This window comes from Petromyzon marinus, assembly GCF_048934315.1.
Source record: "Petromyzon marinus isolate PM22_M1 ecotype Great Lakes invasive population chromosome 84 unlocalized genomic scaffold, UKy_Petmar_22M1.pri1.0 chr84_unloc.5, whole genome shotgun sequence".
Classification (NCBI taxonomy): domain Eukaryota; kingdom Metazoa; phylum Chordata; class Hyperoartia; order Petromyzontiformes; family Petromyzontidae; genus Petromyzon; species Petromyzon marinus.
Genome location: NW_027422642.1, coordinates 92501 through 116284, shown reverse-complemented (window position 1 = coordinate 116284; position 23784 = coordinate 92501). Strand labels below are relative to the sequence as shown.

Below are 23784 nucleotides of genomic sequence, written 5' to 3'. Positions count from 1 at the left end.
TGTGTCTCTGTGTGTGCATGGAGTATCACTCTGTGTGTGTGAGTGTGTGTGCATGGATTATCACTCTATGTGTCTGTGTCACTCTGTGTGCGTGTGAGTGTCTCTGTGTGTCTGTGTCTCTGTGTGTGCATGGATTATTACTCTGTGTGTGTGAGTGTGTGTCTGTGTGTGCATGGATTATCACTCTGTGAGTGAGTGTGTGTGTCTGTGTGTGTCACTCAGTGTGTCTCTGTGTGTGAGTGTGTCTGTGTGTGCATGGATTATCACTCTGTGTGTGTGTCTGTGTCTCTGTGTGTGCATGGATTATCACTCTGTGTGTGTGTCTGTGTGTGTCTAGTGTGTGTGCATGGATTATCACTCTGTGTGTGTGTGTCTGGTGTGTGTCTGTGTCTCTGTGTGTCTGTGTGTGTCACTCTGTGTGTCTCTGTGTGTGAGTGTGTGTGTCTGTGTGTGTCTGTGTGTGAGTGTGTCTGTGTGTGCATGGATTATCACTCTGTGTGTGTCTGTGTGTGTCACTCTGTGTGCGTGTGTGTGTCTGTGTCTCTGTGTGTGCATGGATTATCACTCTGTGAGTGTGTCTGTGTGTGTCTAGTGTGTGTGCATGGATTATCACTCTGTGTGTGTGTGTCTGGTGTGTGTCTGTGTCTCTGTGTGTCTGTGTGAGTGTCTCTGTGTGTCTGTGTCTCTGTGTGTGCATGGATTATTACTCTGTGTGTGTGAGTCTGTGTGTGCATGGATTATCACTCTGTGAGTGAGTGTGTGTGTCTGTGTGTGTCACTCAGTGTGTCTCTGTGTGTGAGTGTGTCTGTGTGTGCATGGATTATCACTCTGTGTGTGAGTGTGTGTCTCTGTGTGTGTCTGTGTGTGCATGGATTATCACTCTGTGTGTGTGTCTGTGTCTCTGTGTGTGCATGGATTATCACTCTGTAGGTGTGTGTGAATGTGTGTCTCTGTGTGTGTCTCTGTGTGTGTGGAGTATCACTCTCTGTGTGTGTGTCTCTGTATGTGTGTGTGGAGTATCACCCTCTGTGTGTGTGTCTCTGTGTGTGTGTGGAGTATCACTCTGTGTGTGTGTGGAGTATCACTCTGTGTGTGTCTGTGTGTGTGTAGTATCACTCTGTGTGTGTGTCTCTGTGTGTGTGTGTGGAGTATCACTGTGTGTGTGTGTCTCTGTGTGTGTGTAGTATCACTCTGTTTGTGTGTCTGTGTGTGTGTGTGGAGTATCACTCTGTGTGTGTCTGTGTGTGTGTGTGGAGTATCACTCTGTATGTGTGTGTGGAGTATCACTCTGTGTGTGTGTGGAGTATCACTCTGTGTGTGTGTGTAGTATCACTCCGTGTGTGTCTCTGTGTGTGTGTGGAGTATCACTCTCTGTGTGTGTGTGGAGTATCACTCTGTGTGTGTGTGGAGTATCACTCTGTGTGTGTGTCTGTGTGTGTGTGTGGAGTATCACTCTGTGTGTGTGTGTCTGTGTGTGTGTGGAGTATCACTGTGTGTCTCTGTGTGTGTGTGTGGAGTATCACTGTGTGTGTCTCTGTGTGTGTGTGGAGTATCACTCTGTGTGTGTGTCTGTGTGTGTGTGGAGTATCACTCTGTGTGTGTGTGGAGTATCACTCTGTGTGTGTGTCTCTGTGTGTGTGTGTGGAGTATCACTCTGTGTGTGTCTCTGTGTGTGTGTGTGGAGTATCACTCTGTGTGTGTGTGTGGAGTATCACTCTGTGTGTGTGTGTGTGTGGAGTATCACTCTGTGTGTGTGTGTGGAGTATCACTCTCTGTGTGTGTGTGGAGTATCACTCTGTGTGTGTCTCTGTGTGTGTGTGTGGAGTATCACTCTCTGTGTGTGTGTGGAGTATCACTCTGTGTGTGTGTGTGGAGTATCACTCTGTGTGTGTGTCTCTGTGTGTGTGTGGAGTATCACTCTGTGTGTGTGTCTCTGTGTGTGTGTGGAGTATCACTCTCTGTGTGTGTCTGTGTGTGTGGAGTATCACTCTGTATGTGTGTGTGTGTGGAGTATCACTCTGTGTGTGTGTGGAGTATCACTCTGTGTGTGTGTGTAGTATCACTGTGTGTGTCTCTGTGTGTGTGTGGTTATCACTCTGTATGTGTGTGTGTGGAGTATCACTCTGTGTGTCTGTGTGTGTGTGTCTCTGTGTGTGTGTGTGGAATATCACTCTGTGTGTGTGTGTGGAGTATCACTCTGTGTGTGTCTCTGTGTGTGTGTGTGGAGTATCACTCTGTGTGTGTGTCTCTGTGTGTGTGTGGAGTATCACTCTGTGTGTGTGTCTCTGTGTGTGTGTGGAGTATCACTCTCTGTGTGTGTCTGTGTGTGTGGAGTATCACTCTGTATGTGTGTGTGTGTGGAGTATCACTCTGTGTGTGTGTGGAGTATCACTCTGTGTGTGTGTGTGTAGTATCACTGTGTGTGTCTCTGTGTGTGTGTGGTTATCACTCTGTATGTGTGTGTGTGGAGTATCACTCTGTGTGTCTGTGTGTGTGTGTCTCTGTGTGTGTGTGTGGAATATCACTCTGTGTGTGTGTGTGGAGTATCACTCTGTGTGTGTCTCTGTGTGTGTGTGTGGAGTATCACTCTGTGTGTGTCTGTGTGTGTGTGTGGAGTATCACTCTGTGTGTGTGTCTCTGTGTGTGTGTGTGGAGTATCACTCTGTGTGTGTCTCTGTGTGTGGAGTATCACTCTGTGTGTGTGTGTGTCTGTGTGTGTGTGTGGAGTATCACTCTGTGTGTGTGTGGAGTATCACTCTGTGTGTGTCTCTGTGTGTGGAGTATCACTCTGTGTGTGTGTGTGTCTGTGTGTGTGTGTGGAGTATCACTCTGTGTGTGTGGAGTATCACTCTGTGTGTGTCTCTGTGTGTGTGTGTGGAGTATCACTCTGTGTGTGTGTGGAGTATCACTCTCTGTGTGTGTCTGTGTGTGTGTGTAGTATCACTGTGTGTGTCTCTGTGTGTGTGTGGAGTATCACTCTGTATGTGTGTGTGTGGAGTATCACTCTGTGTGTCTGTGTGTGTGTGTCTCTGTGTGTGTGTGTGGAATATCACTCCGTGTGTGTGTGTGGAGTATCACTCTGTGTGTGTCTCTGTGTGTGTGTGGAGTATCACTCTGTGTGTGTCTCTGTGTGTGTGTGGAGTATCACTCTGTGTGTGTGTGTGGAGTATCACTCTGTGTGTGTGTGGAGTATCACTCTGTGTGTGTGTGTGGAGTATCACTCTGTGTGTGTCTCTGTGTGTGTGTGTGGAGTATCACTCTCTGTGTGTGTGTGGAGTATCACTCTGTGTGTGTGTGTGGAGTATCACTCTGTGTGTGTGTGTGGAGTATCACTCTGTGTGTGTCTCTGTGTGTGTGTGGAGTATCACTCTCTGTGTGTGTGTGGAGTATCACTCTGTGTGTGTGTGGATTATCACTCTCTGTGTGTGTGTGGAGTATCACTCTGTGTGTGTCTCTGTGTGTGTGTGGAGTATCACTCTGTGTGTGTGTGGAGTATCACTCTGTGTGTGTCTCTGTGTGTGTGTGTGTGGAGTATCACTCTGTGTGTGTCTGTGTGTGTGTGTGGAGTATCACTCTGTGTGTGTGTGGAGTATCACTCTGTGTGTGTCTCTGTGTGTGTGTGTGGAGTATCACTCTCTGTGTGTGTGTGGAGTATCACTCTGTGTGTGTGTGTGGAGTATCACTCTGTGTGTGTGTGTGGAGTATCACTCTGTGTGTGTCTCTGTGTGTGTGTGGAGTATCACTCTCTGTGTGTGTGTGGAGTATCACTCTGTGTGTGTGTGGATTATCACTCTCTGTGTGTGTGTGGAGTATCACTCTGTGTGTGTCTCTGTGTGTGTGTGGAGTATCACTCTGTGTGTGTGTGGAGTATCACTCTGTGTGTGTCTCTGTGTGTGTGTGTGTGGAGTATCACTCTGTGTGTGTCTGTGTGTGTGTGTGGAGTATCACTCTGTGTGTGTGTGGAGTATCACTCTGTGTGTGTGTGTGGAGTATCACTCTGTGTGTGTGTGTGTGGAGTATCACTCTGTGTGTGTGTGTGGAGTATCACTCTGTGTGTGTGTGGAGTATCACTCTCTGTGTGTGTGTGGAGTATCACTCTGTGTGTGTCTCTGTGTGTGTGTGGAGTATCACTCTCTGTGTGTGTGGAGTATCACTCTGTGTGTGTGTGTGGAGTATCACTCTGTGTGTGTGTGGAGTATCACTCTGTGTGTGTGTGGAGTATCACTCTGTGTGTGTATGGAGTATCACTCTGTGTGTGTCTCTGTGTGTGTGTGGAGTATCACTCTGTGTGTGTGTGTGGAGTATCACTCTGTGTGTGTGTGGATTATCACTCTCTGTGTGTGTGTGGAGTATCACTCTGTGTGTGTCTCTGTGTGTGTGTGTGTGGAGTATCACTCTGTGTGTGTGTGGAGTATCACTCTGTGTGTGTCTCTGTGTGTGTGTGTGTGGAGTATCACTCTGTGTGTGTGTGTGGAGTATCACTCTGTGTGTGTGTGTGGAGTATCACTCTGTGTGTGTGTCTCTGTGTGTGTGTGTGTGGAGTATCACTCTGTGTGTGTGTGGAGTATCACTCTGTGTGTGTCTCTGTGTGTGTGTGTGTGGAGTATCACTCTGTGTGTGTGTGGAGTATCACTCTGTGTGTGTGTGTGTGGAGTATCACTCTGTGTGTGTGTGTGGAGTATCACTCTGTGTGTGTGTGGAGTATCACTCTCTGTGTGTGTGTGGAGTATCACTCTGTGTGTGTCTCTGTGTGTGTGTGGAGTATCACTCTCTGTGTGTGTGGAGTATCACTCTGTGTGTGTGTCTGTGTGTGTGGAGTATCACTCTGTGTGTGTCTCTGTGTGAGTGTGTGTCTCTGTGTGTGTGTGTGGAGTATCACTCTGTGTGTGTCTGTGTGTGTGTGTCACTCTGTGTATGTCTCTCTGTGTGTGTGTGGAGTATCACCACCACCACAACAACAACCACCACCACAACAACAACCACCACAACCACCGCCAGAACAACCACCGCCACAACAACAACCACAACAACCACCGCCAGAACAACCACCGCCACAACAACAACCACCACAACAACAACCACCACAACAACAACCACCACAACCACAACAACAACAGCCACAACAACCACCACAACAACAACAACCACCACAACCACAACAACCACCACCACAACCACCACAACAACAACCACAACCACCACAACAACAACAACCACCACAACCACAACAACCACCACCACAACTACCACCACAACAACCACCACCACAACAACCACCACAATAACAACCACCACCACAACAACCACCACCACCACAACAACCACCACCACAGCAACAACCACCACAACAACAACCACCACCACAACAACAACAACCACCACCACCACCACAACAACCACAACAACAACCACCACAACAACAACCACCACAACAACAAAAATCTGTGGTTGCGGCCTAGCCGAGTGTGCGGCAAGCCTGCGGCCTTGCCTGGCGGGTCCTGCCCGGCTCGCGAGGCCGCGTGGGGCGGGCGAGGCGAGGCGAGGCCGCGGTCTCACGGGGCGCGGGCCGGCGGCGCGCGGTGCTGTCCGTTGGCTGAATGGAATCATCAACAACATCAACAACATCACTATCATTATTATTATTAACATCATTAACATCACTATCATTATTATTATTAACATTAACAACATCATCATTACCATCAACAACATCAACAACATCACTATCATTATTATTATTAACATCATTAACATCACTATTATTATTATTAACATTAACATCACTATCATCAACATCACTATCATTATTATTATTAACATTAACAACATCATCATTACCATCAACAACATCAACAACATCACTATCATTATTATTATTAACATTAACATCACTATCATCAACATCACTATCATTATTATTACCATCAACAACATCAACAACATCACTATCATTATTATTATTAACATCATTAACATCACTATCATTATTATTAACATTAACATCACTATCATCAACATCACTATCATTATTAACATCAACATCACTATCATTAGTATTACCATCAACATCATCATTACCATCAACAACATCAACAACATCACTATCATTATTATTAACATCATTAACATCACTATCATTATTATTAACATTAACATCACTATCATCAACATCACTATTATTATTAACATCACTATCATTAGTATTTCCATCAACATCATCATTACCATCAACAACATCAACAACATCACTATCATTATTATTAACATCACTATCATTATTATTAACATCATTAACATCACTATCATTATTATTAACATTATTAACATCACTATCATTATTATTAACATTATTAACATCACTATCATTATTATTAACATTATTAACATCACTATCATCATTATTATTATTAACATCATCAACAACACTATCATTATTATTAACATTAACATCACTATCATTATTATTAACATCATTAACATCACTGTCATTATTATTAACATTAACATCACTATCATCAACATCACTATCATTATTAACATCAACATCACTATCATTATTAACATCAACATCCCTATCATTATTATTGCCATCAACATCATCATTACCATCAACAACATCAACAACATCACTATTATTTTTATTAACATCATTACCATCACTATCATTATTAGTAACATTATTAACATCACTATCATCAACATCACTATCATTATTATTATTAACATCACTATCATCAACATCACTATCATTATTATTATTAACATCACTATCATTATTATTAACATCACTATCATTATTATTAACATTAACATCACTATCATTATTATTAACATCATTAACATCACTATCATCAACATCACTATCACTATTATTAACATCAACATAACTATCATTATTATTAACATCATTAACACCACTATCATTATTAACATCATTAACATCACTATCATTATTATTAACATTATTAACATCACTATCATTATTATTAACATTATTAACATCACTATTATTATTATTAACATTAACATCACTATCATTATTATTATTAACATTAACATCACTATCATTATTATTAACATCATTAACATTACTATCATCAACATCACTATCATTATTAACATCATCAACATCACCATCATTATTATTAACATCAACATCACTATAATTATTATTAACATCATTAACATCACTATCATCAACATCATTATTAACATTAACATCACTATCATCAACATCACTATCATCAACATCACCATCATTATTATTAACATCAACATCACTATCATCAACATCAACATAATCATTACCATCAACATCACTATCAACATCACCATCATTATTATTAACATCAACATCATCAACATCACCATGTGTGGGTTAGTGAGTGGTGAGTGAGTGGTGATTGAGTGAGTGGTGAGTGAGTAGGTGGGTGAGTGAGTGGTGAGTGAGTGAGTAGGTAGGTGAGTGAGTGTGTAGTGAGTGGTGAGTGTGGTGAGTGGGTGAGTGAGTAAGTGGGTGAGTGAGTGAGTGGTGAGTCGGTAGTGAGTGGTTGAGTGAGTGAGTCGGTGAGTGAGTGGTGAGTGTGGTGAGTGAGTGGTGAGTGTGGTGAGTGAGTGAGTTGGTGAGTGAGTGGTGAGTGAGTGGTGAGTTAGTGGTGAGTGAGTTAGTGGGTGGTGAGTGAGTGAGTGAGTGGTGAGTGAGTGGTGATTGAGTGAGTGGTGGGTGAGTGTGTAGTGAGTGTGGTGAGTGAGTGAGTGGTGAGTGTGTAGTGAGTGGTGAGTGTGGTGAGTGAGTGAGTGAGTGGTGAGTGAGTGGGTGAGTGATTGGGTGAGTGTGTGGTGAGTGAGTGGGTGAGTGTGTAGTGAGTTGTGAGTGTGTTGAGTGAGTGAGTGGGTGAGTGAGTGGTGAGTGTGGTGAGTGAGTGGGTGAGTGAGTGAGTCGGTGAGTGAGTGGGTGAGTGATTGGGTGAGTGGTGAGTGTGGTGAGTGAGTGGGTGAGTGGGTGAGTGAGTGGGTGAGTGGTGAGTGTGGTGAGTGAGTGGGTGAGTGAGTGGTGAGTGAGTGGGTGAGTGAGTGGGTGAGTGAGTGAGTGGTGAGTGTGGTGAGTGAGTGAGTGAGTGGTGAGTGTGGTGAGTGGGTGAGTGAGTGGGTGAGTGAGTGGGTGAGTGAGTGGGTGAGTGAGTGGGTGAGTGAGTGGTGAGTGAGTGGTGAGTGTGGTGAGTGGGTGAGTGAGTGGTGAGTGTGGTGAGTGAGTGAGTGGTGAGTGTGGTGAGTGAGTGGTGAGTGAGTGAGTGGTGAGTGTGGTGAGTGGGTGAATGAGTGGGTGAGTGAGTGGTGAGTGAGTGGTGAGTGACTAACCTCTGATCCCTCCCCCCCCCCCCCAATCTCTTCACCCCCAATCACAAACCAAAACACATCCTCAGAATCCCACACTCCATCTAGCACCACACGTGGGATTGTCCACCACCGCAGACTCCACCAGCATCACAGACTCCACCACCATAGACTCCACCACCACCACCACCACCACAGACTCCACCACTACAGACTGCACCACAGACTCCACCACCATAGACTCAACCACCATAGACTCAACCACCATAGACTCCACCACTATAGACTCCACCACAGACTCCACCACCATCACAGACTCCAGCACCGTAGACTCCACCACCACAGATTTCACCACCACTACAGACTCCACCACTACAGACTCCTCCACCACCACAGACTCCACCACCACTGCAGACTCCACCACCACCACCACTACCACCACCACAGACTCCGCCACCACCACCACCATATTCTCCACCATAGACTCCACCACAGACTCCATCACCGCTACCACCATCTCTCTCCACCACCACTACCACCATCAACCACCGCCACCACCAATCACCACCACTGACATCACCACCACTGACACCACTACCACCATCAGCAACCACCGCCACCACCAATCACCACCACTGACATCGCCACCACTGACACCACTACCACCATCAGCAACCATCGCCACCACCAATCAACACCACTGCCACCGACACCACCACCACCACCAGCAGCCATGAACGGCGTTGTCAACATCTCCACCACCGCCACCGCCACCACCGCCACCACCACCACCACCGCCACGGACGATGACGATGCCGACGCCGCCACCACGCTGCTCGCCACGGCTACTCGGCCATCGCCTCCTCTTCCTCCTCCACCTCCTCCACCTCCTCCACCTCCTCACCATCACCACCACCACCGTCAACACCACCAACAGCCGGCGGCGCCGCCAATCTCCGCAATCGCCAACGGCGGCGACGACGGAGATGGAGGAGAAGGAGGTGGAGGAGGTGGAGGAGGTGGAGGAGGAGGTGGAGGAGGTGGAGGAGAAGGAGGTGGAGGAGAAGGTGGAGGAGGTGTAACAGGAGGAGGTGTAACAGGAGGAGGTGTAGCAGGAGGAGGTGTAACAGGAGGAGGTGTAGCAGGAGGAGGTGTAACAGGAGGAGGTGTAGCAGGAGGAGGTGTAACAGGAGGTGTAACAGGAGGAGGTGTAGCAGGAGGAGGTGTAACAGGAGGAGGTGTAACAGGAGGAGGTGTAACAGGAGGAGGTGTAACAGGAGGAGGTGTAGCAGGAGGTGTAACAGGAGGTGATGTAACAGGAGGAGGTGTAACAGCAGGAGGTGTAACAGGAGGAGGTGTAACAGGAGGAGGTGTAGCAGGAGGAGGTGTAGCAGGAGGAGGTGTAGCAGGAGGAGGTGTAGCAGGAGGAGGTGTAACAGGAGGAGGTGTAACAGGAGGTGTAACAGGAGGAGGTGTAACAGGAGGTGTAACAAGAGGTGATGTAACAGGAGGAGGTGTAACAGGAGGAGGTGTAACAGGAGGTGTAACAGGAGGAGGTGTAACAGGAGGAGGTGTAACAGGAGGAGGTGTAGCAGGAGGAGGTGTAGCAGGAGGAGGTGTAGCAGGAGGAGGTGTAACAGGAGGAGGTGTAACAGGAGGTGTAACAGGAGGAGGTGTAACAGGAGGTGTAACAAGAGGTGATGTAACAGGAGGAGGTGTAACAGGAGGAGGTGTAACAGGAGGAGGTGTAGCAGGAGGAGGTGTAACAGGAGGAGGTGTAGCAGGAGGTGTAACAGGAGGAGGTGTAGCAGGAGGAGGTGTAACAGGAGGAGGTGTAGCAGGAGGAGGTGTAACAGGAGGAGGTGTAACAGGAGGAGGTGTAACAGGAGGAGGTGTAGCAGGAGGTGTAGCAGGAGGAGGTGTAACAGGAGGAGGTGTAACAGGAGGAGGTGTAACAGGAGGTGTAGCAGGAGGAGGTGTAACAGGAGGAGGTGTAACAGGAGGAGGTGTAGCAGGAGGAGGTGTAACAGGAGGTGTAGCAGGAGGAGGTGTAGCAGGAGGAGGTGTAACAGGAGGTGTAACAGGAGGTGATGTAACAGGAGGAGGTGTAGCAGGAGGAGGTGTAGCAGGAGGTGTAACAGGAGGAGGTGTAACAGGAGGAGGTGTAGCAGGAGGTGTAGCAGGAGGTGTAACAGGAGGAGGTGTAGCAGGAGGAGGTGTAACAGGAGGTGTAACAGGAGGTGTAACAGGAGGTGTAACAGGAGGTGGTGTAACAGGAGGTGATGTAGCAGGAGGTGTAGCAGGAGGAGGTGTAGCAGGAGGAGGTGTAGCAGGTGATGTAACAGGAGGTGTAACAGGAGGTGTAGCAGGAGGAGGTGTAACAGGAGGTGATGTAACAGGAGGTGTAGCAGGAGGAGGTGTAACAGGAGGAGGTGTAACAGGAGGTGTAACAGGAGGAGGTGTAGCAGGTGATGTAACAGGAGGTGATGACTGTCGTGGTACGACGGCCGTGAGCGACGGGCCGCAAGGCGGCGGCCGCCGCGACGTCGCCGGCGACGACGAAGACGAGAAGGAGGAGGTGGAGGAGAAGAAGAAGGAGGAGGAGGTGGAGGAGGAGAAGAAGAAGAAGAAGGAGGAGGAGGAGGTGGAGGAGAAGAAGAAGAAGGAGGAGGAGGAGGTGGAGGAGGAGAAGGTGAAGATGGAGGTGGAGAAGGAGGAGGCGGTGGAGTTGGAGAAGAAGAAGAAGGAGGAGGCGTTGGAGTTGGAGGAGGAGAAGAAGAAGAAGGCGGTGGAGTTGGAGGAGGAGGAGGCGGTGGAGTTGGAGGAGAAGGAGGAGAAGGAGGAGAAGGAGGAGAAGGAGAAGGAGGAGTTGGAGTTGGAGTTGGAGGAGAAGTTGGAGTTGGAGGAGGAGGAGGCGGTGGAGTTGGAGTTGCAGGAGGCGGTGGAGTTGGAGTTGGAGGAGGAGGAGGAGGCTGCCGCTGCCGCCGCCGCGACGATGGCGGCGACGAAACCCGGCGAGGAGTGGCGCCTGTTTTGCGAGACGCAAGCCCGGCGGGTCGCCTGCTCCCTCGCACGCCGCTACCTCCTCCTCACCGGGAACGGGAGAGGAGGTGGAGGAGGAGGTGGAGGAGGCGATGGTGGAGTAGGCGGAGCGGCGGACGACTCGGAGTTTGCCCGAGTCTTCACCGACTGCTTCCGCCGACACTTTGCCGCGGAACTTCGGCCGCCGTCCGGGCGAGGGCCGGCAAAATGTCCGCCCAGCGCCGGCAGCGTCTCCTCTCCACCGCCTCCACCGCCTCCACCTCCACCACCTCCACCGCCTCCTCATCTCGCTGCTGCTGCTGGCGCCGTTTCCCACGCCGACGCCGACGCCGACGCCGGGAGACGCCGCACCTCGTCCGGCTACAGACTGAGCTTGCCGGCGGTGCGCCCCTCTCCCCACGCCCACGTGCCGTGCGCTCCGCCCGCGGTGCCGGCGGCTCCGGCGGCTCCGGCGGCTCCGGCGGCTCCGGCGCCGCCGCTCCCCGACCCTCCGGCGGCGGCCGCCCCGACCTCTTCGTCGTCGTCATCTTCGCTCTCCTCTCCCCCTCCTCCTCCCCCTCCTCCTCCTCCTCCTCCTCCTCCCGTCCTACCGCCCACCGCCGCCGCCGCCGCCGCTCCGCCGCCCCCCTCCGCGGGGGGCTCGGGGCTGCCGCAGTCCACCTCGGAGTACGGAGTCTCCTCTCGCCTCGATCCCCGGTGCGGCGGCCACCGGTGCGGCGGCTCCGGCGGCTCGGGAACCTTCGGCAGATACAGCCACGCGGCAGGCGGCACCGGCGCCTGTGCCGCCGCCGCTGTGGCAAAGTCTCACAGCTCGGGGGACCTTAGTTACAGCGGCGGACGAAGAGGGACGGCCGGAGTAGGCGCCGGCAGCTGTTGTGCGTACGGCGGCGGCTTTGACACCGCTGCCGTAGCCGCGACGCCGGTGCCGCCGGTGCCGCCGGCGGCACCGGCGGCGCCGGGCAAGTTCTCGCTGCGGAGGGTGCGGAGTATTTTCCAGCGCCGTCCGGCGTCCCTTGTGGACGATTTGCGGCCGGCGGCCGGCGGCGGCGGCGGAGGCACCGGCGGAGGCACCGGCGGAGGCACCGGCGGAGGCACCGCGGCGCCGTTCTCGTTGGCGGCCTCCCCGTTGCCCGGCGGCTCCGGCGGTGGCTCCGGCGGTGGCTCCGGCGGCGGCTCCGGCGGCGCAGCCGCGACTCCCGAGCTGGGCGTGTGGGCGCGGAGGCTGGAGAAGCTGCGGCTTTCGAAGAGGCGTCCCCGGACCGCCGCCGGTGCTGCGACGCCGGGCGGCGGCGCCGGCGGTGGCGGCGGTGGTGGCGGTGGTGGCGGCGGTGGTGGCGGTGGTGGCGGTGGGCCACGGAGGGAGGGGGTGATGCGCTTCTTTGAGAGCGGCGGCGGCGGAGGAGGAGGAGGAGGAGGAGGGGATCCGGCCGCCGGCGGTTTGACGGTCCGGCCGTGGCTGCGGTGCCGCCTGGTGCTGAACGGCGTGGCGGCCGGAGGCGGGGCCGGCCAGCCCACCCTCCACTTCCACGTGCCCCCCAAGGTTCGTACATGCGTGTGTGTGTGTGTCACGTACGCGTGTGTGTGTGTGTGTGTGTCACGTACGTGTGTGTGTGTGTGTGTGCGTGTGTGTGTGTGTGTCACGTACTCGTGTGTGTGTGCGTGTGTGCGTGTGTGTGTGTCACGTACTCGTGTGTGTGTGTGTGTGTCACGTACGTGTGTGTGTGTGTGTGTGTCACGTACGCGTGTGTGTGTGTGTGTGTGTGTCACGTACGCGTGTGTGTGTGTGTGTCACGTACGTGTGTGTGTGTGTGTCACGTACGTGTGTGTGTGTGTCACGTACGCGTGTGTGTGTGTGTGTGTGTCACGTACGTGTGTGTGCGTGTGTGTGTGTCACGTACGTGTGTGTGTGTGTGTGTGTCACGTACGTGTGTGTGTGTGTGTGTCACGTACGTGTGTGTGTGTGTGTGTGTCACGTACGCGTGTGTGTGTGTGTGTCACGTACGCGTGTGTGTGTGTGTGTGTCACGTACGTGTGTGTGTGTGTGTGTGTCACGTACGTGTGTGTGTGTGTGTGTCACGTACGTGTGTGTGTGTGTGTGTGTCACGTACGCGTGTGTGTGTGTGTGTGTCACGTACGTGTGTGTGTGTGTGTGTGTCACGTACGTGTGTGTGTGTGTGTGTGTGTGTCACGTACGCGTGTGTGTGTGTCACGTACGTGTGTGTGTGTGTGTCACGTACGCGTGTGTGTGTGCGTGTGTCACGTACACGTGTGTGTGTGTGTGTGTCACGTACACGTGTGTGTGTGTGTGTCACGTACACGTGTGTGTGTGTGTGTGTGTCACGTGTGTGTGTGTGTGTGTGTCACGTACTCGTGTGTGTGTGTGTCACGTACGTGTGTCACGTACGTGTGTGTATACGTACGTGTGTGTGTGCGTGTGTCACGTACGTGTGTGTGTGCGCGTGTGTGTGTCACGTACGCGTGTGTGTGTGTGTGTCACGTACGTGTGTGTGTGTGTGTCACGTACGTGTGTGTGCGTGTGTCACGTACGTGTGTGTGCGTGTGTCACGTACGCGTGTGCGCGTGTGTGTGTGTACGCGTGTGTGTGTGTGTGTGTCACGTACGCGTGTGCATGTGTGTGTGTGTACGCGTGTGTACGTGTGTGTGTGTGTGTACGCGTGTGTGTGTGCGTGTGTCACGTACGCGTGTGCGCGTGTGTGTGTGTACGCGTGTGTACGTGTGTGTGTCACGTACGCGTGTGCGTGTGTGCGTGTGTGCGTACGTACGCGTGTGTATGTGTGTCACGTACGCGTGTGTGTGTGTGTGCGTGTGTGTGTGTGTGTGTCACGTACGTGTGTGTGTGTGTGTGCGTGTGTGTGTGTGCGTGTGTCACGTACGTGTGTGTGTGTGTGTGTCACGTACTCGTGTGTGTGTGTGTGTCACGTACCTGTGTGTGTGTGTGTGTGTCACGTACGTGTGTGTGTGTGTGTCACGTACGCGTGTGTGTGTGCGTGTGTCACGTACGCGTGTGCGCGTGTGTGTGTGTACGCGTGTGTACGTGTGTGTGTCACGTACGCGTGTGCGTGTGTGCGTGTGTGCGTACGTACGCGTGTGTATGTGCGTGCGTAAGTGTGTGCGTGCGTGCATGCGTGCGTACGTGTGTACGTAAGCGCGTGTGCGTGCGTGTGTACTTGTGTGCGTGCGTGTGTACTTGTGTGCGTGCGTGTGTACTTGTGTGCGTGCGTGCACGTGCGTGTACGTGTGTACGTGCGTACGCCTACAACTCGGGGCTCAGGAAGTACCAGTCAGCGGAGAGAGAGAGAGAGTGGCACCTTCTCTCGAACAAAAGAATGGAAGGGGGAGCGTGGAGCGGTGAGGTGTGGGAAGCTGGAAGCCCCCCCCCCCCCCAGGCTACCGTGGGCTCGCCTCCCCATCGGCAAGAGGCGAGGATTGGTGGTCGTGGTTACTTAAGCCCCCCACCGAAGACGAACATCCGTGGAGGGATGCAGGCAAAGCCGATGAGTCAGATGCCTTCTATGACCTCCTGTCACAGGTGCTGGCTAAAGTGGCCCCTCGGGATAGAGTCATCATGTTGGGAGACTTCAATGCCCGAGTTGGTCATGATGCTGGCACCTGGCCTGGAGTGATTGGAGGGCGTGGGCCGGATCAGCTTAATAACAACGGTAGGAGGCTGCTAGATTTTTGTGCAGCCCATGGGCTTGTAATTACCAACACGCTGTTCCGGCATCGGCGCATCCACACAACATCATGGATGCATGCCGGGTCCAAGCAAGAACATCTGCTGGACTACGTAGTGACGGACCAGCGGATGCGAGCCCATGTCCTTGACACCAGGACTTACCGTGGAGCTGATCTGCCCTCTGACCATCGACTTGTCATCTGTAAGATGCGCCTGCCATTCTTCCACTCCGGTGGTGGGTGTACACCCAGGGCCCCATTCAAACCCACAGTGGCCTGGTCTCAGCTAGCTGATGAAAGTTGCAAGCGAGAATTTCGTCATCGCTTGCGGCTGGGGTTGGCATCGTCCCCTACTCCTGATGTCGAGGGTAAATGGGCGAGGTTTAGGACTGTGGCTCATGCAGCTGCAGTGGTTGCTTTGGGTACACGGTCCAGACCTCCCCAGAGACCCTGGTTGACAGAGGAGGTATTCAGGATGGTTTAGAAAAATCGACAGGCCCACTCTCATCGGCTACAGCATCCCACATCAGAGAATGAGGAGGCTTACCGCAACCTTCGCTCGGAGGTTCGGAGAGCCGTAAGGCGCTGCAAGGATGGGTGGTGGTCGCGGGTTGCTGAGGAGATGGAGTCTGCCTCAGTGGCCCGTGAACACAAATCTCTATTTAACTCCATCAAAAAAGTAACCTGCAGCGCCACACCTATTACCATCATTAGGGGAAAAAACAGTGATCCAATCTCCGACCCCCAGGAACAGGTTTGCAGATTTGCTGAGCATTTCTGTGATGTCCTGGGGGAGGGGAAATCCCTCAGCCTGGAAAACATCGTGGCACAAAGTGAGGATGACCCTGCTGAGGCTGCGGTGCCTCAAATAATGAAAGAAGTCACCCCCTGTGAGTGGCTGGCTGAGGTGCCATCTGTTGAGGAAGTACTGAAGGCGATCCGGAGTCTGAGGCCAGGAAAGGCAGCGGGCAAAGATGATCTCCCAAGCGAAATGCTGAGGGAGGGTGGCGTTTGTTCACAGACTGCCCTACAGGACATCATAACAACAGTCTGGACCACTGGACAGGTTCCGCAAGATTGGAAGGATGCCCTGGTGGTCCCCCTCTATAAGAAGGGGGACCGCACAGAGTGTAACAACTACAGGGGCACCTCACTCCTCAGTGTGCAGGGAAAGGTCCTGGCAAGAATTATTCAACATTGCCTTGCCAGGCACGCTGAGGAGAGGCTTGCGGAGCCCCAGTGCGGTTTCAGGAAAGGGCGGTTCTGCACAGATGCCATATTTTCTGTCCGTCTGCTGCAGCAGAGGTGTAGGGAATTCCAACAAGACCTACATCTCTGCTTTATTGACCTGGTCAAGGCCTATGATATCATCAGTTGGCCTCTGCTCTGGGTTGTTCTTCGTGCTTTCGGAGTCCCTGACCCTCTGCTCACGATCATTAAGGACCTTCATGATGGTGAGCGGGCCCGGGTAAAACTACGTGGCCGGGAGTCAGAGCCATTCCCTGTACACCTTGGTGTGCGACAGCGATGTCCTCTGGCTCCCACATTATTTAACATCTATTTCGACCACTTAGTTCGTGAAACCTTCAATAGCTGTACTGGGGGAATCTCCATTTGGTACAGATATAATGGGAGGCTGATCGATGCCCGGGTGCGGTCAAGGGATGGCTCCATATTGCTCAACCACGTTATGTATGCCGATGATCTGGCAATTGCTGTTCACTCAGAGGAGGAGTTGGAGACGCTGCTGCTGAGATTGGAGCTTGCCACTAAGAGGTGGGGCCTTACCATCAGCCCCACCAAAACTAAGCACCTGCCTGGGTATTTTGTACCATCGGACACTCCACCCCCACAACTCCCAATCGGTGATGGGGCAGTTGTGGAGAGAGTGGAGAGTTTCCCATACCTGGGCAGTGTGCTTATGATCGGCTCCAGTTTAACAGCAGAGGTCTCACTCTGAATCAGTCGAGCAGCAATATCTGTTCATCGGTTGCGTAACGCTGTGTGGAAGCTGCCTGGTCTGTCGCTCCGCACTAAGCTTCAGGTCTTCTTGGCCACGGTCATTCCCTCCCTTCTCTACGCTTGTGAAACGTGGACCCCCCTAATGGAACATCTTCGCCGGTTAGAAACATTTAGGCTGTCCTGCCTACGATCCATCCTGGGTTTAACCAGACTGGATTGTTGAGGAGCTGACAAATCCTTGAAAGATCTGGGCAAGGTCCCATCGGTGAGCTCCTCCGGCGGGGAAGGCTGCGATGACTGGGTCATGTAGCCCGCATGCCCAGCCACTGCATGCCGAAACAGCTTTTGTTCGGCCGGATCGAGGGGGCTACACGGGCGCGGCATGGGCTAGAGAAGAGATGGAGTGATGTGGTATAGGAAGACGTGGAGCTGAGTGGACTTGCCGATGACCGGTACCAGCGGTGTCAAGATCTGCCTCTGTGGAGGAGGCTCGTGAAGGACGCTGCTACTGGGCAGTTGGAGGCAGTCGCCCTCCAGCAACAACGGAGGGCGGAGGAGCGATGCTCACAACAACGAGCGGAGCACCGGGTGGCTAAAGCACAGCAAGTTAGCACAGTAGGGGGCACAGGTGGTGCATCAGCCAGTCGTCTCAGTCAGTCGACCCGTGGCACCTGGGTCTGCCCCGTGACCTCCTGCCAGCGGGCGTTCGACACTTCACGTGGCCTCAGGGTGCACCTAGCCTGGCACAAGCGTCGTGGTGACGTCACTGCCACTTTGTGGCGAATGGCGGTTGTTGTGTGTGTGTACACTGTGTGTGTACTGTGTGTGTGCTGTGTGTGTAATGTGTGCTGTAGGCAAGTCGTGCACGTGTCTCTGTGTGTACACTGTGTGTACTGTGTGTGTACTGTGTGTACACTATGTGTACACTGTGTGTGCTGTGTGTGTATACTGTGTGTGTGCTGTGTACACACACACAGTGTACACTGTGTGTGTGTACACTGTGTGTACTGTGTGTGTACACTGTGTGTGTGCTGTGTGTACACTGTGTATACTGTGTGTGTACACTGTGTATACTGTGTGTGTACACTGTGTATACTGTGTGTACACTGTGTGTACTGTGTGTGTACACTGTGTACACTGTGTATACTGTGTGTACACTGTGTACACTGTGTGTGTATGCTGTGTACACTGTGTGTGCACTGTGTGTACACTGTGTGTGTACACTGTGTACGCGGTGTGTACACTGTGTATAGTGTCTGTGTACACTGTGTGCTGTGTGTGTGTACACTGTGTGCACTGTGTGTGTACACTGTGTATACTGTGTGTGTACGCTGTGTGCTGTGTGTGTGTACATTGTGTGTGCACTGTGTGTGTACACTGAGTATACTGTGTGTGCACTGTGTGTGTACTGTGTGTACACTGTGTGTGTACGCTGTGTGTACACTTTGTGTGTACGCTGTGTGTACACTGTGTACACTGTGTGTGTACACTGTGTGTGTACGCTGTGTATACTGTGTGTGTACACTGTGTACACTGTGTGTGTACACTGTGTGCTGTGTGTATACTGTGTGTACACTGTGTGTGTACACTAAGTGTGTACACTGAGTGTGTACACTGTGTGTATACTGTGTGTACACTGTGTACACTAAGTGTGTACGCTGTGTGTGTACGCTGTGTGTGCTGTAGGCAAGTCGTGCACGTGTCTCTGTGTGTACACTGTGTGTACACTGTGTGTGTGCTGTAGGCAAGTCGTGCACGTGTCTCTGTGTGTACACTGTGTGTACACTGTGTGTGTACACTGTGTGTGTACACTGTGTATACTGTGTACACTGTGTGTACGCTGTGTGTGTACACTGTGTACACTGTGTGTACACTGTGTGTGTACACTGTGTATACTGTGTACACTGTGTGTACACTGTGTGTGTACACTGTGTGTACACTGTGTGTGTACACTGTGTGTGTACACTGTGTGTACACTGTGTACACTGTGTGTGTACACTGTGTGTGTACACTGTGTACACTGTGTATACTGTGTGTGTACACTGTGTGTGTACACTGTGTACACTGTGTGTACTGAGTGTGTACGCTGTGTATACTGTGTACACTGTGTATACTGTAGGCAAGTCGTGCACGTGTGTCCGTGCCGTGCGCCGCGCTGAGTGAGGTGAGGCCGACCGGCGCGCTGGAACTGCCGGAGCACCACCAGCACCACGGCACCTTCCTCATCAAGGTGTGTACCACAACCACCACCACTACCACCACCACCACAACTACCACCACCACAACTAGCACCACAACCACCACAACCACCACCACCACCACAACTAGCACTACCACCACCACCACTACCACCAGCAGCACCACGGCACCTTCCTCATCAAGGTGTGCATCACAACCACCACCACTACCACCACCACCACAACTACCACCACCACAACTAGCACCACAACCACCACAACCACCACCACCACCACAACTAGCACTACCACCACCACAACTAGCACCACCAGCACCACGGCACCTTCCTCATCAAGGTGTGCACCACAACCACCACAACCACCACAACTACCACAACCACAACTAGCACTACCACCACTACCACCACCAGCACCACGGCACCTTCCTCATCAAGGTGTGTACCACAACCACCACAACCACCACAACTAGCACCACCACCACCACCACAACCACCACAACCACAACTACCACTACCACCACAACTAGCACCACCACCACTACCACCACTACCACCACCAGCACCACGGCACCTTCCTCATCAAGGTGTGTACCACAACCACCACAACCACCACAACTAGCACCACCACCACCACAACCACCACAACCGCAACTACCACTACCACCACAACTAGCACCACCACCACTACCACCACTACCACCACCAGCACCACGGCACCTTCCTCATCAAGGTGTGTACCACAACCACCACAACCACCACAACTAGCACCACCACCACAACTAGCACCACCAGCACCACGGCACCTTCCTCATCAAGGTGTGCATCACAACCACCACAACCACCACCACTACCACCACCACCACAACTAGCACCACCAGCACCACGGCACCTTCCTCATCAAGGTGTGTACCACAACCACCACAACAACTAGCACAACTAGCACCACCACCACCACCACTACAACAACTAGCACCACTACCACCACCAGCACCACGGCACCTTCCTCATCAAGGTGTGTACCACAACCACCACAACCACCACAACTAGCACCACCACCACCACCACAACCACCACAACCGCAACTACCACTACCACCACAACTAGCACCACCACCACTACCACCACTACCACCACCAGCACCACGGCACCTTCCTCATCAAGGTGTGTACCACAACCACCACAACCACCACAACTAGCACCACCACCACAACTAGCACCACCAGCACCACGGCACCTTCCTCATCAAGGTGTGCATCACAACCACCACAACCACCACCACTACCACCACCACCACAACTAGCACCACCAGCACCACGGCACCTTCCTCATCAAGGTGTGCACCACAACTACCACAACTACCACAACTACCACAACCACCACCACTACCACCACCAGCACCACCACCACAACAACTACCACCACTAGCACCACCAGCACCACGGCACCTTCCTCATCAAGGTGTGCACCACAACTACCACCACTACCACAACTACCACAACCACCACCACTACCACCACCAGCACCACCACCACCACAACTAGCACCACCAGCACCACGGCACCTTCCTCATCAAGGTGTGCACCACAACCACCACAACAACTAGCACAACTACCAATACCACCACCACAACTAGCACCACTACCACCACAACCACCACCACTACCACCACCACAACTACCACCACCACTACCAGCACCACTACAACAACTAGCACCACCACTACCACCACCACCACTACAACAACTACCACAACTAGCACCACCACCACTACCACCACTACAACAACTAGCACCACCACTACCACCACCACCACTAAAACAACTACCACAACTAGCACCACCAGCACCACTACAACAACTAGCACCACCACTACCACCACCACCACTAAAACAACTACCACAACTAGCACCACCAGCACCACTACAACAACTAGCACCACCACCACTACAACAACTAGCACCACCACTACCACTACCACCACCACTACAACAACTACCACAACTAGCACCACCACCACTACCACCCCTACAACAACTAGCACTACCACCACCACCACCACCTCTACAACAACTAGCACCACCACTACCACCACCACCACTACAACAACTAGCACCACCAGCACCACTACAACAACTAGCACCATCACTACCACTACCACCACTACAACAACTACCACAACTAGCACCACCACCACTACAACAACTACCACCACCAGCACCACGGCACCTTCCTCATCAAGGTGTGCACCACCACCACAACTACCACCACCACCACTAGCACAACTACCACCACAACTAGCACAACTACCACCACAACTGGCACCACCAACACCACCACCACCACCACCACGGCACTTTCCTCATCAAGGTGTGCACCACAACCACTACAACAACTAGCACAACTACCAACACAACTACCACCACTACAACTACCACCACAACTAGCACCACCACAACTAGCACCACCACCAGCACCACCACCACCACCACTACAACAACTAGCACCACCAGCACCACGGAACCTTCCTTCTCAAGGTGTGGTACCACAACCACCACCACAACTAGCACAACTAGCACAACCACAACTACCACTACCACCACAACTAGCACAACTAGCACAACCACAACTACCACTACCACCACAACTAGCACAACTAGCACAACCACAACTACCACCACCAGCGCCACGGCACCTTCCTTATCAAGGTGTGCACCACAACTACCACTACCACAACTAGCACCACCACTGCCACCACCACCACCACTACAACAACTAGCACAACTAGCACCACCACCACTACAACAACCAGCACCACCAGCACCACGGCACCTTCCTTATCAAGGTGTGGACCACCACCACTACCACCACAACTACCACAACCACAACTAGCACAACTAGCACCACAACTACCACAACTAGCACAACTAGCACCACCACTACCACCACAACTAGCACCACTACCACTAACACTACCACCACCAGCACCACGGCACCTTCCTTATCAAGGTGTGCCACAACTACCACAACAACTAGCACAACTAGCACCATAACTGGCACAACTACCACCACCACCAACAGCACAACTACCACCACAACTAGCACAACCACCACCACCACCACTGCACCTTCCTCATCAAGGTGTGCACCACCACCACAACTACCACCACCACCACTAGCACAACTACCACCACAACTAGCACAACTACCACCACAACTAGCACAACTACCACCACCACCACTAGCACCACCACCACCACCACGGCACCTTCCTCATCAAGGTGTGCACCACAACCACTACAACAACTAGCACAACTACCAACACAACTACCACCACTACAACTACTACCACAACTAGCACCACCACAACTAGCACCACCAGCACCACCACCACTACAACAACTAGCACCACCACTACCACCACCACTACCACCACTACAACAACTACCACAACTAGCACCACCACCACTACCACCACTACAACAACTAGCGCCACCACTACCACTACCACCACCACCACCACTACAACAACTAGCACCACCACTACCACCACCACTACAACAACTACCACAACTAGCACCACCACCACTACCACCACCACTACAACAACTACCACAACTAGCACCACCACCACTACCACCACTACAACAACTAGCACCACCAGCACCACTACAACAACTAGCACCATCACTACCACTACCACCACTACAACAACTACCACAACTAGCATCACCACCACTACAACAACTACCACCACCAGCACCACGGCACCTTCCTCATCAAGGTGTGCACCACCACCACAACTACCACCACCACCACTAGCACAACTACCACCACAACTAGCACACCTACCACCACAACTGGCACCACCAACACCACCACCACCACCACCATGGCACCTTCCTCATCAAGGTGTGCCACTACCACCACCACAACTAGCACCACCACCACCACAACTAGCACCACCACCACAACTAGCACCACCACCTCTACCACAACTATCACCACCACTCCGTGTCTCTCCCCCCGTGTCTCCCCCCGTGTCTCTCCCCCCGTGTCTCTCCCCCCGTGTCTCCCCCCCCATGTCTCTCCCCCCGTGTCTCTCCCCCCGTGTCTCTCCCCCCGTGTCTCCCCCCGTGTCTCTCCCCCCGTGTCTCTCCCCCCGTGTCTCCCCCCCCGTGTCTCTCCCCCCGTGTCTCTCCCCCCGTGTCTCTCCCCCCGTGTCTCTCCCCCCGTGTCTCTCCCCCCGTGTCTCCCCCCCCGTGTCTCCCCCCCCGTGTCTCTCCCCCCGTGTCTCCCCCCGTGTCTCTCCCCCCGTGTCTCTCCCCCCGTGTCTCTCCCCTCGTGTCTCCCCCCCCGTGTCTCCCCCCCCCGTGTCTCTCCCCCCGTGTCTCCCCCCCCGTGTCTCTCCCCCCGTGTCTCTCTCCCCGTGTCTCTCCCCCCGTGTCTCTCCCCCGTGTCTCTCCCCCCGTGTCTCTCCTCCCGTGTCTCTCCCCCCGTGTCTCCCCCCCCGTGTCTCCCCTCCCGTGTCTCTCCCCCCGTGTCTCCCTCCCCGT

At 52.7% G+C, this 23784-nt stretch overlaps 1 protein-coding gene across 12 annotated transcripts in view; it reads left to right on the top strand.

Annotated features, from left to right (window-relative positions):
* The window catches only part of LOC116936840 (uncharacterized), a 58926-nt gene that overhangs the window by 8613 nt on the left and 26529 nt on the right, over nucleotides 1–23784 (top strand). For 2 of the 12 annotated variants that reach the window (XM_076059209.1, XM_076059219.1), the window contains exons 2-3: nucleotides 8424–12916; nucleotides 19154–19264. In XM_076059209.1, coding sequence (XP_075915324.1) covers nucleotides 9068–12916; nucleotides 19154–19264 — 3960 coding nt within the window. In that variant the 5' untranslated portion in view covers nucleotides 8424–9067. Of the gene's footprint in view, nucleotides 1–8423; nucleotides 12917–17888; nucleotides 18914–19153; nucleotides 19265–23784 lie in introns of those variants that run through there. The other 10 variants (XM_076059214.1, XM_076059215.1, XM_076059213.1 and 7 more) reach the window with 10 other exon arrangements.